Genomic DNA, 19,867 nt, shown 5'->3' with positions numbered 1-19,867 from the left:
CGTTCAATCCCCGACCGTCCAAGTGATTGGGCACCATTCCTTCCACCCCATTCCCATCCCAAATCGTTATCATGATCCCTTCTAAGTGCTATATAGTCGTAATGGCTTGGTGCTTTCCCCGATAATTCCTTTCTTCCTTCTTTCCCGGTAGTGGCATCATTCTTTCTTCATCTACGTTACATATACTTATTATATAATCCTTAATGACTTTGGTGTTTCCTGCAGAGTGCGACTTCCAATGGTGTTCTCAGTATAAATGTTCTGAACTTCTGGTACGTCCCTTTAGGGTACACTAGTACGTCTATTATTGACCAGGACGTCTATTATTTACGTCTGGCCGTGACTGTAAATGACTGCTATAGCCAGTTATCTTCGCTCGCTTTAATATTTTAACCTGTTGTGCTAACAACTGTTCTTTTCAGAGTTATGTTCGTCTTGATGCCTCTATAATGGGGGAGTGTTCTGGCCCTCAGTTGTTCTTTACATAAAGGACGTTCCTTAGAGTTATGATTTTGTTCATGTGTACATCATTCTTCCTTCTTGTTGATTATAATGACATTATCATATTCCTCATCATCGCAGCATTATTAGTTGTGCGCGTCTGTGCCACTTTATCAAAGTTTATAAAGATTTAGATTAAATTTGTTGGAAATATTGAAGTGTTAATTAATCTCAAAAATCAGAAAGGTGAGTGTTGAGGAGGGTAGTAAGTCTCCCCTCGCTGCTTGCCGTTTTCTATATCAAGTGATAAATATAATGTGTGTGTGAAGGTAAGAGTCGCGTACCAAACCGGTTTGGCTGTGATCACGTGAGGATAAGAGTGGCGTGTCCGCCAGACTCGTGTGGCCTGGACGGGTGCTGGAACAAAATGTCCAGTTTTCCAGCCTGTGTTTGTACAGAGCTGCTCGCAACAGCTCATTTTCCAGCGCTTGACACGCTAATTAAATTCCTCCTGGGAACATAAATGGTGAATATAACTAGTATATAACTAGAATATAACTAGCGAATATAATTAGTGTTTGTCCTGTGTGTTATTCATACCTTTTATATTTTATGTAGTATAATGTTTGTTATAATGTTTCCCAGTGTGTTTTTACTTTTTAAATAAACAATTTATATTTAATTATTGACTTTTTTTTGGTTGTGATGCGTGTGGGTGTTAATACTGTGAGAATGTTGCTGTTATCTCTTATTGTTACTTGTAATGTGTTGGGTCACTCCTCGCTCTGGTTAAGGTGTTACTATAAGTAAACTCTGACCCGCGCCTCCATACCTCACACCACCCCATCCTTCACCACCCCACCCTACACCACCCCATCCTACACCACACCGCCCCCAGCACCACCCCACACCACGCCGCCCCCAGCACCACCCCACACCACGCCGCCCCCAGTACCACCCCACACCACGCCGCCCCCAGTACCACCCCACACCACGCCGCCCCCAGCACCACCCCACACCACGCCGCCCCCAGCACCACCCTACACCACGCCGCCCCCAGCACCACCCCACACCACGCCGCCCCCAGCACCACCCTACACCACGCCGCCCCCAGCACCACCCCACACGTCACTCCGCTGCTGGGCGCCACCACTATATTGGTGTATCTGGTGAGAGGGTTCGTGTGTCGAGGGGAAGGCTTGATTAGGAAAGGTGGAGCCTGTTTGAGGAGCAGTGACACCTGGGGGATGGGGAGGGAGTATGTTGAGGCAGGCAGTGTAGAGTGAGAGAGAGAAAGAGAGAGAGAGGGGGTAATTTTAGAAGAATAGGCAGGACAGTCAGTACCTCTTGAGCTAATACCAATGTTATCATCTGGGAAGTCTCTGGAGAGTGTACAGGTAGAGGAGGTCAGGATGGAACAGGACGGGGCCGCCTATCCCACTGGTCCATCAACTACTGTGTGGTCCCCCGTCCTACACTCGCCTCCTCCCGTCCTCTGCCACCACCCCGACGCAATAACTCGTCCTGTCGCTGTGACTTAAAACCCGCCCACTTTTATAAGGCAGGTAATATCCCGTTCTGCCCTTCTTTATTTATCGGCAATTTCCGCCTCTGGAGAAGGGGAGAGCAGGAGCCCGGGGAGAGGCACACTGCTTGACGTCCCTTTGAGAATGGTTCCGGTGATTCCGTGCCCTCGGGCCCGTGTCTGGCCGGGTCTCCCAGCTGGCGGCCGTGTCTGGCCGGGTCTCCCAGCTGGCGGCCGTGTCTGGTCGGGTCTCCCAGCTGGCGGCCTGGCAGTCCAAAGTGCGCCGCCATCTTGGCAGCTCCTTAACACTGGGGGACCTCTGTAGTCCCTTGGTGATAGTTGTATGGCTGCCCTTGCACTGAGGCAAGAAGTAGGTGGGTGAACACTTTGAATATGAGATGAATGAAATAGATGAAAGTGTTGATGAGACGAGTATGTTATCCTGGTGTGATGAGAGTGCTGGATACCTCGCCAGAGGCTCCTCCATGGAAGACAGTGGCGCACAAGTTCACCAGTTGAAACCTGGCACAACTACAGGCATCGGGCAGGTACACGAGGAAATTATAAAGTAACGGAAGAGAATGGACTTGGCAATTGTGCCTGAACAAACGGCCAGTGGCACTGAACCAGATTACAAGAGCAGCAATTGTTCGTTTATATACAAATTAGGTAAACTTCGTCAGCAATAAGTATAGTAATGGTAACTTCACGCTGGAAGTGCCACGGGTCTCCCCAGTAATGGCACTGTTGTCGGAAGTCTCCTAAATTTAAAAGCAATTTAATTCGCGCCACTGGCGGACCGTTACTGTAAGTCTCTGGGTCTAACCGACCCGTGGAATACCAGTTTTCTGTGTTGACCGACTCCGTTTATGGGGGGACCCAGCCAGAGTGTGGGGCTCCTCTCGCTCTCTCACACACTCTCGACATTAAAGTAAATTATCAACAACATGCACAGTTCTGGATTTGGTAAAATGCTAGTTAACATTTCATCAACTTTAGAAATTTAAATATTTTTTAGTCAAATTTCTATCTTTTTGTGTCCTTAATTTGCCTTGTGATGAAATGTCCTGGATTTTAGAATTTGTTCAATAGTGTGTTGTTAATGCAAATATTTCCTGTGTTTACAGAGACTGTTGTTATTAAATATATTGATGATGTATGGTGTTGGCAGGTGTCGTGGGCGTGCGGGGCGCGGCTGGTGTTCCTGATCCTGGTGTCTGAGGAGGAGGAGCTCTCCGTCCACGTCTTGGGCCGCCACACACTGCCCTGCCCTCTCAAGATCCCCGTGAGTCACCCAGCATCTACCTCACTACCTCTTACCTCACCATCACCCCACACCCTGCCTCACTACCCCTGCCTCACTACCCCTGCCTCACCATCCCCCCCACACCCTACCTCACCATCCCCCCACACCCTGCCTCACCACCCCCCCCCACACCCTGCCTCACCACCCCCCCCCCCACACCCTGCCTCACCACCCCCCCCCCACACCCTACCTCACTACCCCCCCCCACACCCTACCTCACTACCCCCTGCCTCACCCCCCTATCACACCACCCTCGTACCTCACCACCCCCCTTCCATTCCCCCCCACTAGGCTGTATTCAGTGAGAGACGTATATTAAGCGTCTCCCCATTCAAGTAATATTTTGTTCATATACCACTCAAATTGTAAATTATTAAAATCGATAAATGTTATTTGTTAGGCCCATTCACTTACCTGGTTGATACCTGGTTGATGGGGTTCTGGGAGTTGTTCTACTCCCCAAGCCCGGCCCGAGGCCAGGCTTGACTTGTGAGAGTTTGGTCCACTAGGCTGTTGCTTGGAGCGGCCCGCAGGCCCACATACCTACCACAGCCCGGTTGGTCCGGCACTCCTTGAAGAAAACAATCTAGTTTTCTCTTGAAGATGTCCACGGTTGTTCCGGCAATGTTTCTTATGCTCGCTGGGAGGATGTTGAACAACCGCGGACCTCTGATGTTCATACAGTGTTCTCTGATTGTGCCTATGGCACCTCTGCTCCTCACTGGTTCTATTCTGCATTTTCTTCCATATCGTTCACTCCAGTGAGTTGTTATTTTACTGTGCAGATTAGGGACCTGGCCCTCCAGTATTTTCCATGTGTATATTATTTGATATCTCTCTCGTCTCCTTTCTAGTGAGTACATTTGGAGAGCTTTGAGACGATCCCAATAATTTAGGTGCTTTATCGCATCTATGTATGCCGTATATGTTCTCTGTATTCCCTCTATTTCAGCAATCTCTCCTGCTCTGAAGGGGGAAGCGAGTACTGAGCAGTACTCAAGATGGGACAGCACAAGTGATTTGAATTGTACAACCATTGTGATGGGATCCCTGGGTTTGAAAGTTCTCGTAATCCATCCTATCATTTCTCTGGCTGACTCAATATTTGCTTGGTTATGCTGCCTGAACGTTTGGTCGACAGAAATCATTATTCCCAAATCCTTTACATGCTGCTCATGCTTTCATGCAAGAGGCATTCCTAACATATACAAACGTATTCTGGCTGGACTTACTCAATCCAGCCAGAATATGTTTGTATATGTTAGGATTGATGGAGGAGTGTAAGGCACCACTACCACCTGACCCTGGGAGCCTGGCCGGGGGGCGCCCTCCCATGGGTCCTCACACTAGGTCAACCTTGCTCCAGTAAGTTCGCTACACTGCCCACACCTCGCCTCCGCCCTCACCTCCGCCCTCACCTCGCCTCCGCCCTCACCTCGCCTCCGCCCTCACCTCTCCATCCTCTGGTGTACACGAGTATTGTGTTGAGGCTGGTCTAATTGTCGTGTTGCTGAGCGAGAAACGGAGGTATATATTTGGTGCTGGTGTCATCAGGCGAGGCGCCCCTTGGGTTATGGCCCACTTAGTGCTGACGGAGAGGAGGCTGGGGAGCGGGGAAGGGTCAGGTATGACTCCCGCGGGAGGGTCCGCAGCTCGTCTCCACTTCCTTCTCTTGGTCAGATATGAATCTTCTCTCGTTTTATTTGTTTCCACCTGTGAGACGCCCATTGTGTGAGGGAACACTGCCACAGGAGGGTGAACGACGCCCTCAGACGCGCGCTGGTTGTCCACGCCCACACTTCACCCCCACGCCCACACTTCACCCCCACGCCCACACTTCACCCCCACGCCCACACTTCACCCCCGCGCCCACACTTCACCCCCACGCCCACACTTCACCCCCGCGCCCACACTTCACCCCCGCGCCCACACTTCACCCCCGCGCCCACACTTCACCCCCACGCCCACACTTCACCCCCACGCCCACACTTCACCCCCACGCCCACACTTCACCCCCACGCCCACACTTCACCCCCGCGCCCACACTTCACCCCCACACTTCACCCCCGCGCCCACACTTCACCCCCGCGCCCACACTTCACCCCCGCGCCCACACTTCACCCCCACGCCCACACTTCACCCCCGCGCCCACACTTCACCCCCACACTTCACCCCCGCGCCCACACTTCACCCCCGCGCCCACACTTCACCCCCGCGCCCACACTTCACCCCCGCGCCCACACTTCACCCCCGCGCCCACACTTCACCCCCACGCCCACACTTCACCCCCACGCCCACACTTCACCCCCGCGCCCACACTTCACCCCCGCGCCCACACTTCACCCCCGCGCCCACACTTCACCCCCGCGCCCACACTTCACCCCCGCGTCCACACTTCACCCCCGCGCCCACACTTCACCCCCACGCCCACACTTCACCCCCACGGCCACACTTCACCCCCGCGCCCACACTTCACCCCCGCGCCCACACTTCACCCCCACGCCCACACTTCACCCCCGCGCCCACACTTCACCCCCACGCCCACACTTCACCCCCGCGCCCACACTTCACCCCCACGCCCACACTTCACCCCCGCGCCCACACTTCACCCCCACGCCCACACTTCACCCCCACGCCCACACTTCACCCCCGCGCCCACACTTCACCCCCACGCCCACACTTCACCCCCGCGCCCACACTTCACCCCCGCGCCCTCGCGGGAACACGCCACCAAACTAGGAGATTTAACATTGACCATCACACAACCTTAAGATACTTGTTTAGTTGTAACCTACAGTATTATAAAACACTGGCATTTATTTAGACTGGATCAGCACAGGGTTTACGGTGCCCCTTGTACTTGTTTGGATACTTGTGAGGCGCGGAGTATGTGGTAGTGAAGAGGACTATGTTGTCCTCACGTGTCAAGACTCTTGCAGCTCTTTTGCTCACCTGTCCAGTCCCGCCACACCTCTCCAGGTGCACCTGTACCCAAGACCAGTCTTTGGTTAAACATGGTGTCCGTCGACCACCTCGTCTCCTGCCACAGTGGAGGCTGTCGACTGTTCTATACAGCTCCGTAGTCAGCCTGGCTCCTCTGACCTACCATCAATAATAACAATTCATTATGTCGGGGGACAGGAAGCCAGGGTGTATTCATACACGTTAGGCTTATATCGAGGACCCACCCCCCAAGCCCCGAATTACTGGCCCCGCCCAGGATGCAACTCCACAACCAGCTGACTTAACTCCCGGGTACGTACTCACGGCTAGGTGAACAGAGCCATTAGGTGAAAGGAAACACCACTCTCTCCAACACATACACCAGTCCCTCCAACACTTACACCAGTCCCTCCAACACTTACACCAGTCCCTCCAACACTTACACCAGTCCCTCCAACACTTACACCAGTCCCTCCAACACTTACACCAGTCCCTCCAACACTTACACCAGTCCCTCCAACACTTACACCAGTCCCTCCAACACTTACACCAGTCCCTCCAACACTTACACCAGTCCCTCCAACACTTACACCACTCCCTCCAACACTTACACCAGTCCCTCCAACACTTACACCACTCCCTCCAACACTTACACCACTCCCTCCAACACTCCTCCAACACTCCTCCAACACTGGCGAGTCCTCCCAGGTGGAGAAGACAAGTCAACATCTCCAGGGGTGAGAGTAGAGGCGAGGCCTCGCGGGTATTTATATACAAGCCTAAAATAAATTTACTTCTGAAACCTGGTCTAAACTTTTGGTGTGGGAGTTTGTTTAATACTTTGGGTTTCGGTACAAGAAAATAAATGTAAAGACTCCATATTTGGTGAGAATTTTCAGCGTCTTATGATGGCAGCGGCTGGAAGCTCTAGATGTTAAATATATCACATGTTAAAGTCGGGTTTCGATTGATCATTTTGTATAATGGATGTATTTTCGTAATTTTGAATATTTTCAGACTAGCTTATATGCATCTGGCACCCATTATGAACCCCCCTTACTGCGGTGGTGGGACGAGGGGGGTGGGGGGGGGGGTTGGCGCTTTGGGGGATCTTTAACCAAAAAAATAAAATGAATGTACAGATTAAAGCAGAAATAATACTGGGGTCTATTTCTTGAAGTGTTAGCAACAAGATGTGTAATATTATTATTCTGATTACTGAGTTAAAGTAACAACTTGTATGTACACATGTACTCACCTCATAGACATGTGTGTACACGCATGTGTACATGGTTGTAGGGGTGCTGGTGCAGGAGGGGGGGGGGAGCAGGGGGGCGTCAGGCATACCTGCCAGATCATGACGCAGCCGTCATGCATAATATTGAAATGCAGCCGTTGCTCTCAATATTCCCTGGTGGCCATCCCCATCCCTCCCCCTTCATAGTGGCCCCCCCTCCCATCCTCCCCCCCTTCATTGTGGCCCCCCCCTTCCCCTCCATCACCAACCACCCTCCACCCTCCACCAATACGTGGCTGAGCCCCATCAAGTGTGATGGGCACTTAACACAAGATATAATGTTGGTGGAGAGGTTGGTGCCAAGAGCGGCGGCGGTGGTTGTACCACAGCGGTGCCTCCTGGCTGTGGTTGACCTGCACCTGACAAGGTAGTGACGGTATCACCTCAAACTATGCCACTGGCCATGACATAGTTTGATGTGCTGCAGTCATTTAACTCGTATTAAACGTGGGCGTGGAGGCAGGCCACGGAGGGCGTGGAGGCCACGGAGGGCGTGGAGGAACGCCAGGTGAGGCGCGGGGCCCTCAATATCCCCAGCTCATCCTCACAAAGGAATTTTAATTTAGACTGAAGGCTCGACACGCTCCTGAGGCATTTTCTTATTACTGCGGCGCGCACACAGGTCCTCGTGGACGAGCCGACAACGTTCACAATTCGCAGTCCACGGATCCTGATTACATTCCCAGCCGAGAAAGTGGGCAGTGGTTTTTCCACCTGATGCCTCTGTTCACCTAGCAGTAAATAAGTACCTGGAAGTTAGAAAGGCGGGGATCCAAGAGCTAATAGCTCGATTCTGCAAACACAAATAGTAAATACATGTTCCCTATCCCTTGCCCTTCTAGGTGCCTCTCCGTCCCAGCGGGCCGCCCGCCGCGCCGCCCGTGTAGTCACAGTGTGTGAGCGAGGCCGGCTGATGGGCGGCGGCGGCGGCGTGTGGCGGGAAGATGGGGAGATATTTACCCCGGTGTCCGTCACTCTGCCAGCTGGGAGCTCGTTAGTACACACGGCGTCGCCATGTTTGTCAACACCCTGGGTGTAGGCCGCCACCCTAGGGGGGGGGGGAGTTAGTACACACGGCGTCGCCATGTTTGTCAACACCCTGGGGGTGTAGACACCCAGGGTCCAGGGGGGGGGGGAACGTTTGACAAGTGTGTCTGGGCTGAGTGTTGACAGTCGCGAGTGTAAATACATTCATTCATTCACTTCAACCACCAGCCATTAATGCATTAATGAGTTAACATTTGCATGTCATCTGGTGTTATCTCCGACCCAAGTACACCAGACACCTGCTACACTATACGGCACAAAACACTTGCAACACAAAGGTTAATATCCAACTGCAACGTGGACAATTCCAACCCTCAGACGGCTTGATCATAGCACTGTCTTGGGCCGAAGGCATTTCACCATGCCCCAGAACAGAGGGACGAGTCCCCCACCAGGAGCATAAGGCTCATATTACAGTGGTCTTGATGTGAGAGTGCCCTCCCACTGGCACTCTAGGTATAGCACTGTCTTGTCTCGGAGGCAAAGAGCCCTCTGCCAATACACATTACTCAAGTCTGGACGTTAGTGAGCGGGCTATTAATGCTTCCCCTCTCTCCCCTCTTACCCTTCCCTCTCTCCCCTCTTACCCTTCCCTCTCTCCCTCCCACGCTCCTCTCCCCCTCCCCCTCCCACCAGGGGAGGCGTGTAGGGGGGTGGAAATGATGTAAGTGGTACAGGGAGGAGGAGGAGGACAGTTATTGGGTTGTATTTAGTGGATGGTCGAGGGTGGGATGGTAGGGGGTGGTGCAGGTGGGGCAGGTTCCAGTGGGTGGGTGCCGGCGAGCTTCATCTGGGTGGGACATGATGAAGACGTATATAATATCCACAATTAAATCAGTCAACGGATAATAATAATAATAATGACAATTCTGAGAATGACAATGAGGCAAGTACAGAGCCCTGGTGGTGTACTCTGAGTAGCGAGTACCGTAGAGTGTCAGCTGGGCCAGGTACAGCAGTTTTTTTTTTTTTTTTTTTTTTTTTTTTATTATTTTCTACCACAGACGTGGCCACACATTTACAATGCTAACCAGCATATATACATTTTCTTCTGTCCTCCATGGACAGGGTTAGAGAAGTGGGTACAGCAGTGGTGGGGAAGGCTCTCGTATTCTTGAAGATATCCTCACAGTATACCCAAAATTTGCCAGTGCAGGCTATTAAACACACGGCTCTGTATGACTAACCATCCTGCGAGATGGGGACTTGTATTACCACTGCTCCCTTATTCAATCTTGTGGTGTTGATATCCTCAAAATGCATCCGGAGTCTGCCAGTGCAGACCGCTTATCACATGCCTCTGTATGACTAACCATTCTGTGTGATGGGGATTTTTTAGCATCACCTAGTTAGCTTTTTTGACACACTGTACTCCACTTCATATAGTCTAGGGTAGCTGCACTAATGCAGATGTACCTAATATGTTAATAAAAAAAAAAAAAGTGGTGGGGGTACAGCAGTGGTGGGGGTACAGCAGTGGGGGAGTACAGTAGTGGTACAACAGTGGTACAGTAGCATAAAGAACTACTCCGGTACACCTGACCACCAGGGACACCTGGCTCCACCTGCCATAGTCTCTGACACTCTCCACCCATCATAATGACCACAATATAATCTTGACAGGTGTCATAATTGACGCCAGAAGCATTTAGAAGTAACCGTGAGTGATTGTCCATACTTAAATGTTTACCCCGAACCATTGACCAGGGTGAGGGCGCTTCCGTTGCCTTGGTGACCCGCGCCAAAGTATGATGGAAGCTTTCCACACTCCCTCATTGTGTTGGGGGAGGGGGAGGGGAGGGGAGATACATGAAACAATGGTGTTGAGCGGTGTTGAGAGTGAGGGAGGTAGGTGGCGGGGGTGTCCTGTGGGGGACCCCTGGTATGGTAGGGGAGTCGAACAGGGGACCCCTGATATGAGTCCTATAGGAGAACCCCCCCCCCCTCTCCCTCCTGTATGGTACGTGAGTCCTATTGAGGGTCTCTGCCATGGTGGAGAGATTCGTGGGCACCTCCGAAATTGTGTGGGGGAGGATTTCCTAGGGTAGAAAGGCGAGAGACGAGGGATTTTGCCAGGCGAAAGATTAATTATTTATATATATATATATATATATATATATATATATATATATATATATATATATATATATATATATATATATATATATATATATATATATATATATATAATATAATATAATAATAGATGACCCCTCCCTCCCTCCCCCCCACTAACAAGCATCAGCTCGAGGCGGGGAAAGTTTTAATGAGCTTTAACACAAAGTGGTCCAGCTGGTGCCTACCAGCATGGCCTTAACAACGCCTTCCCTGCCACCGTCTGACACGCGCCTGACACCTGAGGGGAGAAAATAAGCCAACTGGTCGACACTGTCACCACTGATGCCTGCTGATACCTCTACACTCTCCTGGGGGCCGCCTCTGCCACACACTGTGGGGACGGTGTGTTCTTCCCGCTCCTGGTTACTACACCTCCCCTCCCCTCTCCCCCTCCCCGGTAGCTGGAGTTTTGGGGGTGTGAGAGGTGGTGTAGGGAGGGGGAGTGTGGTGTAGGGAGGGGGAGTGTGGTGTAGGGAAGGGGGGGCACTCATCTTGATCAATAGCGACACGCTGCATCTGGCCAGACTAGATGACCTCTAGACCCGGATGTTGGTGGGCTGGGTTCTGGGCGTGAGTGGGGAGGTTCTGGGCGTGAGTGGGGAGGAGGGGTCGACTGGGCCTGAGGCCTGGGTGGGGGGGGTGAGGGCCAGATGTTGGGTGCAAGGGCCGGGACTTAGGGTTAAGCCCTCAGGGGGTGGATGTTGTGTCGGCGGGGAGAGGTGTTCAGCCCCAACCCCCTCCCATGTTAACTATTAGTACCTGGAGCCTTTATTCCTGCCAACGTTTTGGGGCTTGATAGTTGCTATGGCTTTTGTAGCTGTGACTCGAGCCTCTCGAGGTGGCTTCCAGGACTTGTGCCTCCAGGACCTTCTACTGGCATACCACCCGCACTGCGCATGTGTACAGTCTTGTGTTCATGTATCAACGTCTCGCTCGTCTTGTCCTGTAACGCTTTAAAGCTACTGACGGTTTTGGCCTCCACCAACTTCTCGCTTAACTTGTTCCAACCGTCTGCCACTCTGTTTCCGAAAGAAAACTTTCTAATATTTTCGACACCTTTGTTTCCTTCGCTTGAATCTCTTTGTTTCTTGTTCTTGAGGCTGCTGGTTCCAGGAATTCCTTTTTTACAATTGGGTACAGTCCTGCTTGATACCTGCTTGATGGGGTTCTGGGAGTTCTTCTACTCCCCAAGTCCGGCCCGAGGCCAGGCTCGACTTGTGAGAGTTTGGTCCACCAGGCTGTTGTTTGGACAGGCCTGCAGGTCCACATACCCACCACAGCCCGGCTGATCCGGAACTTCTCTTAGAAAACAGTCCAGTTTTCTCTTGAAGATGTCCACGGTTGTTCCGGCAATATTTCTTATAGTCGTGTCATCTGTATTTGTGTGTGTGTGTGTGTGTGTGTGTGTGTGTGTGTGTGTGTGTGTGTGTGTGTGTGTGTGTGTGTGTGTGTGTGTGTGTGTGGACGGCGATGAGCGTGGTGTTGGTAGTGGTGATGCACAAGTTACACTTGTGAGTGTAGTGTTAAACTTGGGTGTTGTCAAGTGTTGTGTGTACGCCTTGACCACCACCACCTCCCCCCCCCTCCCCCGCCGCCGTCAGCCTCCTCCCCCGCCGCCCCAGGAGCGCTGACAGGTTTACACGTCCAAGAGTCGACACATAAACTTGAGGATTTAAGTGCTGTTTATTGGCTCTGGGAGTAAAAAAGCAATAGTGGCACAGATGGTGGTGTTGCTGTGTGGAGAGGCGGCGGCGTTCCTATGTTGGCGCATGCTGCGGCTCCTGGGGGATATGTTGGTGCCCGCTGCGGCTCCTGGGGGCTATGTTGGTGCCCGCTGCGGCTCCTGGGGGCTATGTTGGTGCCCGCTGCGGCTCCTGGGGGCTATGTTGGTGCCCGTCGCGGCTCCTGGGGGCTATGTTGGTGCCCGTCGGGGCTCCTGGGGGCTATGTTGGTCCCCGCCGCGGCTCCTGGGGGCTATGTTGGTGCCCGTCGCGGCTCCTGGGGGCTATGTTGGTGCTCGCCGCGGCTCCTGGGGGCTATGTTGGTGCTCGCCGCGGCTCCTGGGGGCTTTGTTGGTGCCCGCCGCGGCTCCTGGGGGCTATGTTGGTGCTCGCCGCGGCTCCTGGGGGCTTTGTTGGTGCCCGCCGCGGCTCCTGGGGGCTATGTTGGTGCTCGCCGCGGCTCCTGGGGGCTTTGTTGGTGCCCGCCGCGGCTCCTGGGGGCTATGTTGGTGCCCGCTGTGTTATTTACAGTGGCTATGTTTGGATAATACATGACTGGACATTAGATGCAGTTTTGTACTTGTCATAATCCATGAGAGCGATAAGACGGGCGCGGACGAGGGGAAGGTCAACACAGTGAGGACCACAACAGCGACAGGAGAGAACGACTCCTTGTAAGGAGGCGCATCTAGGTAAGGTCTAACGTCAGGAACTAGTCACCCTTTACGGCTGTGAATCGACGAGAAAGAAGCGGGCACAAGAGCTGAAGCTCGTATCGCCTAAAGGCGAGTTCCATATAAGTACTATTGGAAAGTAGGTAAAAGAGGAGTACGACGAGGGTGAGGGAGCGAGGAATGATCAACTTCTACACCACAAAGATTCGACAAGGCTCGTTTTCTCTGTCAAAATTGTGTATATCGTTAGGCTACGATGTAATAACTTCAGTCAAGCTGGTTTGAGTTAGGACTGGTTCAGTTAGGCTAAGTTGGGTTGGCTTTACCATCCACTGACGAGTGTGATGTGTGGGAGAGTGCGCGCGCCCCCCTTGTTGCTCACCACCCGGTGCTGTTATTGTTGTAGAGTCAGCTACTCTGACCAAAACTTGCAAGCAGCACGGGCTATGGTGAGCCCCAGTGGTGCGCCTCGCTCGTGTCTCTTCACACGCTCTCAAGCCACGGCTTTCCCCACTCCGATAATGGAGTTGTAATATTATCCGGTAGTTCAAATGAGCCAAAAGAGCCACCAACGGAAATTCAGGGCCCCACTCTGGGCCCGCCAGGTCCACCTGTGGTGGCGCGGCCCACCACTCTGGGGCCCCGCCACCTGTTGCTAACCTGTGTTGTGTTTATAGAGGCACATCGCCTCTTGTGGTGAGAGACGAGGCGCCTCTCTCTCCGTCTCTAATGTTTCCCGACCTGTTCCTTTATCAAGTGGTCTTCGGCCACATTGCCAGTGTCTTTAATATTTCAATATTAATCACGCTACTTTGATCATTAAATGATAAAGCTCACTTTACTTTAGTATTACTTGTAATATTATTTTTTCTTCTTCTGTAATAATAGTGTTTTATCGAAGTTTGTGTTATCCTTACCAGTGAGGAGGGCCAGGCAGCCGCTGGCCATCATATCAACACAAATATTGAAGGTTGTACTTAAATGTTATGGAGGTAGTGGTGGCCTTTATCACGTGACTCCTGCTGGCGTGTGGGTCGTGCCCCCTGGCACCCCACCATGGTCACTACTGGCACCGTGGTGGCCCACCATGGTCACTACTGGCACCGTGGTGGCCCACCATGGTCACTACTGGCACCGTGGTGGCCCACCATGGTCACTACTGGCACCGTGGTGGCCCACCATGGTCACTACTGGCACCGTGGTGGCCCACCATGGTCACTACTGGCACCGTGGTGGCCCACCATGGTCACTACTGGCACCGTGGTGGCCCACCATGGCCATTACTGGCACCGTGACTGCCCACCATGGTCACTACTGGCACCGTGGTGGCCCACCATGGCCATTACTGGCACCGTGGTGGCCCACCATGGTCACTACTGGCACCCTGGTGGCCCACCATGGTCACTACTGGCACCCTGGTGGCCCACTATGGTCACTACTGGCACCGTGGCGGCCCACCATGGTCACTACTGGCACCGTGGCGGCTCACCATGGTCACTACTGGCACCCTGGCGGCTCACCATGGTCACTACTGGCACCGTGGCGGCTCACCATGGTCACTACTGGCACCGTGGCGGCCCACCATGGTCACTACTGGCACCGTGGCGGCTCACCATGGTCAGTACTGGCACCGTGGCGGCTCACCATGGTCAGTACTGGCACCGTGGCGGCTCACCATGGTCAGTACTGGCACCGTGGCGGCTCACCATGGTCAGTACTGGCACCGTGGCGGCTCACCATGGTCAGTACTGGCACCGTGGCGGCTCACCATGGTCAGTACTGGCACCGTGGCGGCTCACCATGGTCAGTACTGGCACCGTGGCGGCTCACCATGGTCACTACTGGCACCGTGGCGGCTCACCATGGTCAGTACTGGCACCGTGGCGGCTCACCATGGTCAGTACTGGCACCGTGGCGGCTCACCATGGTCAGTACTGGCACCGTGGCGGCCCACCATGGTCACTACTGGCACCGTGGCGGCTCACCATGGTCAGTACTGGCACCGTGGCGGCCCACCGTGGTGGCCCACCATGGTCACTACTGGCACCGTGGCGGCCCACCGTGGCGGCCCACCATGGTCACTACTGGCACCGTGGCGGCTCACCATGGTCAGTACTGGCACCGTGGCGGCCCACCGTGGTGGCCCACCATGGTCACTACTGGCACCGTGGCGGCCCACCATGGTCACTACTGGCACCGTGGCGGCCCACCGTGGCGGCCCACCATGGTCACTACTGGCACCGTGGCGGCCCACCGTGGCGGCCCACCGTGGCGGCCCATCATGGTCAGTACTGGCACCGTGGCGGCTCACCATGGTCAGTACTGGCACCGTGGCGGCTCACCATGGTCAGTACTGGCACCGTGGCGGCTCACCATGGTCAGTACTGGCACCGTGGCGGCTCACCATGGTCACTACTGGCACCGTGGCGGCCCACCATGGTCACTACTGGCACCGTGGCGGCGCACCGTGGTGGCCCACCATGGTCACTACTGGCACCGTGGCGGCCCACCATGGTCACTACTGGCACCGTGGCGGCGCACCGTGGTGGCCCACCATGGTCACTACTGGCACCGTCTCAGTCCATGCCGACATCTGTACATACCTCGTGAATTATTTAATGTGTTCATTAGTATACATGAATTATAATCTTATTTTTTAGCGATTACACTAAGGCGATGATGACACTGGACCGACCAGGTGTGCGGCACGCTGCAGGTGTTGCTGGGCCAGGTGTATCATTCATTGTCTGCGTTGTGTTGTGACAGGTGTTTATAATTAGTGTTGTCTTCTGGTCAGGTGAGCAACAACAGCTTCAGCAGAGCCCTCACCACCCGCCGCCCGATGACCCTCAAGGACATCGAACCCTCGCACAGGGAGGACCTGTGGCGCCTGCTGGGACTCCTGCAGGACAGTGACAGGCTGGCCGGTCACCGCACCGTGTCTGTGGACGCCACCGCGGGCGGGGACCACCGTCCGTGCCTCAAGACCAACGGCTCGGCCAAGAGCGTCGACGACACCAGTTCGAGGTTCAAGGTGTTGTCGCGAGACATGTCCGTAGACATGTCCAGGTCGGGGCGGGGGGAGGGGGGACGCTGGGGCATAGGGGGGTCGCCTCTCAACATGTCTGCCGCTGCGCACAAGTACCACAGATGTTCCCTGCCCGCACCGCCGCCGCACGCACACCGCACGCACATGGGAAGCTGCGACAGTCTTGAGGAAGAGTCCGCCATCCCAGTGTGTCCCAGGCCGCCTCTACAGGGCCTCGGGTGTAAGGCTGCGGCCTCTAGTATGCCTCCTATAGAGTCCAGCCACAATCACAGTGCCAAACCCCAGCTCAACTCCAGGGCCACTTCTCGGCCCAGTTGTGACCCCAGTGAGAGTTCGTCCGTGCCCCCGTCACCCACCTCGCTGCTGTGTGTGCCCGTGACCGCCCCGGGCAAGGACACCACGGCCGTGCTTGTCTGTTTGGTTGACAAAGTCGCTGGCGGAGACTTCTCAAACACCGATGTGCACAAGGTGGAGGAGTGTTTCAGGTGAGGGTTTAGTGTGTGTGCGTGCGTCTGTGTGTGCACGCGTGCGTGTGTGTGTGTGCGTGTGTGCGCGCACGCGTGCGTGTAGCTGCGTGTGTACTTACCTATTTGTGCTTGCGGGGATTGAGCTCTTGAGAGGCGGGACCAAAGAGGCATTGTCAATCAACTGATGTACAGGTTCCGAAGCCTATTGGGCTCTATCATATCTAAACTTGAAACTGTGTATGGAGTCAGCCTCCACCACATCACTGCCTAATGCATTCCATTTGTCAATCACTCTGACATTAAAAAAGTTCTTTCTAATATCTCTGCGGCTCATTTGGGCACTCGGTTTCCACCTGTGTCCCCTTGTGCGTGTTCCCCGTGTGTTAAATAGCCTGTCTTTATCTACCCCTGTCAATTCCTCTGAGAATCTTGTCCGTGGTGATCATGTCCCCCTAACTCTTCTGTCTTCCAGCGACGTGAGGTTTAATTCCCGTAGTCTCTCCATGTAGCTCATACCTCTCAGCTCGGGTACTAGTCTGGTGGCAAACCTTTGAATCTTTTTCCAGTTTAGTCTTATGCTTGACTAGATATGGACTCCATGCTGGGGCTGCATACTCCAGGATTGGTCTGACATATGTGGTATATAATGTTCTGAAAGATTCCTTACACAAGTTTCTAAAGGCCGTTCTTATGTTAGCCAACCTGGCATATGCCGCTGATGTTATCCTCTTGATATGGGCTTCAGGGGAGAGGTCTGGCGAGATATCAACCCCCAGGTCTTTCTCTCTCTCTGACTCTTGAAGAATTTCATCTCCCAGGTGATACCTTGTATCTGGTCTCCAGCTCCCTACACCTATCTTCATTACATTACATTTGCTTGGGTTAAACTCTAACAACCATTTGTTTGACCATTCCTGCGGGTGTGCTGTGGAGCTGCGTGTGTGTGTATGTTCGTGCGTGCATGTCTGTGCACCTGTGTGTACGTTCCTGTGTGTGTATTTACGGTATGCCTACAGGATAGAGATGTTGGACTTTTTAACCCTCGGTTGTCTAATGTACCGACTCCCTACCTACCTACACACTCACACACACACACACACACACACACACACACACACACACACACACACACACACACACACACACACACACACACACACACATACACACATATAGAGAGGTGTGGAGGAGGTGTTACAGGTGTGTGTGTGTGTGCTGCAGGTACACGGTGGGGATGCTGGTGAACACCACCACGGCGGAGAGGGAGCGGCGACTACGGACACAGTGTCAGGCGCTCCTTAACGTCGCGCAGAACCTCTTCACGCACCTCGGTAAGTCCAGCCTCCCTCCAGGCTCCCTCCAGCCTCCCTCCAGCCTCCCTCCAGGCTCCCTCCAGCCTCCCTCCAGGCTCCCTCCAGCCTCCCTCCAGGCTCCCTCCAGGCTCCCTCCAGGCTCCCTCCAGGCTCCCTCCAGGCTCCCTCCAGGCTCCCTCCAGGCTCCCTCCAGGCTCCCTCCAGGCTCCCTCCAGGCTCCCTCCAGCCTCCCTCCAGCCTCCCTCCAGCCTCCCTCCAGGCTCCCTCCAGGCTCCCTCCAGGCTCCCTCCAGCCTCCCTCCAGCCTCCCTCCAGCCTCCCTCCAGGCTCCCTCCAGGCTCCCTCCAGCCTCCCACCAGCCTCCCACCAGCCTCCCTCCAGGCTCCCTCCAGCCTCCCTCCAGGCTCCCTCCAGGCTCCCTCCAGGCTCCCTCCAGCCTCCCTCCAGCCTCCCTCCAGCCTCCCTCCAGCCTCCCTCCAGCCTCCCTCCAGCCTCCCTCCAGCCTCCCTCCAGGCTCCCTCCAGGCTCCCTCCAGGCTCCCTCCAGCCTCCCTCCAGGCTCCCTCCAGCCTCCCTCCAGCCTCCCTCCAGCCTCCCTCCAGCCTCCCTCCAGGCTCCCACCAGCCTCCCTCCAGCCTCCCACCAGCCTCCCTCCAGGCTCCCTCCAACCTCCCTCCAGGCTCCCTCCAGCCTCCCTCCAGCCTCCCTCCAGCCTCCCTCCAGGCACCCTCCCGCTCAAGAAGAAGAGTGCCTGCCGCCTGCGCTACCCTCCCCCCCCATCTTATTCTGCTTTATCATACTTAGTTTAAGTGAATACAGTGGTCCACGTGTGAGCGTTGTCCAGCACGCGTGTACGCCGCCTCCACGCTCACTCCTCCAGCTCAATTGCTTTTAGCTAAATTGCCTTTGAAGTCGTGACTGTTTTATCAGTTGACATGCACGAGTGTGTCCTTGGAGCAGGGCGGTGCGCAGGGCTCCCTGACACGCCTCACCCCTCACTGGCGCACAAATACTCTCATATATATGTCCCGGACACATTTACCGCTGCGAGTTGACCGTCCTAAGCTAATGACCAGCTTGGTCAAGACTGATGTCAACCACCAACTCCCAGAGAGGGCCAGTATGGAGAAGCAACTATCACAAGTAGTCAATGTAATTAGAGGTCACTTTCGGCTCCTTCCAGACTGTAATGCGATTGTTGAGTCAAGAAGTAAAGTGCGTGGTTGGGCAGGAGGCCGTGTGGTTGGCCACACGCAGGGGACGCGTGTCCTCCAAGGTACAACCACCACCACCAACATTACTGTAAAACACTTGGTGGCTGCTGTTGACTCTAAAGCTGAGCTGACCAGCGTCAGTGATGAGCAGTGCTCCTGGGGCTGGCCACAAGTGGGCTACTGGTGGTGAGGACGCGACACACTCTCCCTCCTGCTACTGGCTGCCACATCTTCTCTCACCACGCAGCCCACTTTCCTCTCGATTCTAGAGGCGACACACAAGAACGTTGACACTATTACTGTGGATACATGTGTCGTGGGAATGGGGTGTGGGAGGAATTTATGAGGAGAAAGCACCAAGCCATTACAACTATATAGCACTAGGAAAGGGTCAGGATAAGGATTAGGGATGGGACGGGGGTAAAGAAATGGTGCCCAACCAATTGGACGGTCGGAGATTGAACACTGACCTGCACGAAGCGAGACCGTCGCTCTACCGTCCACCCCAATTGGCTGTGCGGGGGTGGGGGGGGGTGATGCCAGGATGGTGAGGCGAAGAAGGGTGGAGGGGGCAGTCCCACTGCCATCTTCCATCCTTATCCGTATCTCGGTCGTTAGTTCGAATCCTCGTCACGGCCCTTGTTCATCTGATCCCTTGTTGATGATGCAACAAATTTGTGACCCAATTTGCGTGCGGTCCAACTTAACCGTTGTCCAACCTTTCCAACTTGTTTTAAAAGTGGTTTGTTTGTGC

At 54.2% G+C, this 19,867-nt stretch overlaps 1 protein-coding gene across 6 annotated transcripts in view; it reads left to right on the top strand.

Annotated features, from left to right (window-relative positions):
- Positions 1–19,867, top strand: part of LOC123758801 (cGMP-dependent 3',5'-cyclic phosphodiesterase) — a 187,914-nt gene that overhangs the window by 87,414 nt on the left and 80,633 nt on the right. For all 6 annotated transcript variants that reach the window (XM_069334632.1, XM_045743517.2, XM_069334628.1 and 3 more), the window contains 3 exons: positions 3,138–3,251; positions 15,870–16,606; positions 17,810–17,919. In XM_069334632.1, the coding sequence (XP_069190733.1) occupies positions 3,138–3,251; positions 15,870–16,606; positions 17,810–17,919 (961 nt within the window). The remainder of the gene's footprint in view (positions 1–3,137; positions 3,252–15,869; positions 16,607–17,809; positions 17,920–19,867) is intronic.

This window comes from Procambarus clarkii, chromosome 31, assembly GCF_040958095.1.
Source record: "Procambarus clarkii isolate CNS0578487 chromosome 31, FALCON_Pclarkii_2.0, whole genome shotgun sequence".
NCBI lineage: Eukaryota > Metazoa > Arthropoda > Malacostraca > Decapoda > Cambaridae > Procambarus > Procambarus clarkii.
The sequence above is the reverse complement of the archived record's forward strand: the minus strand, read 5'-3'. Positions and strand labels throughout refer to the sequence as shown.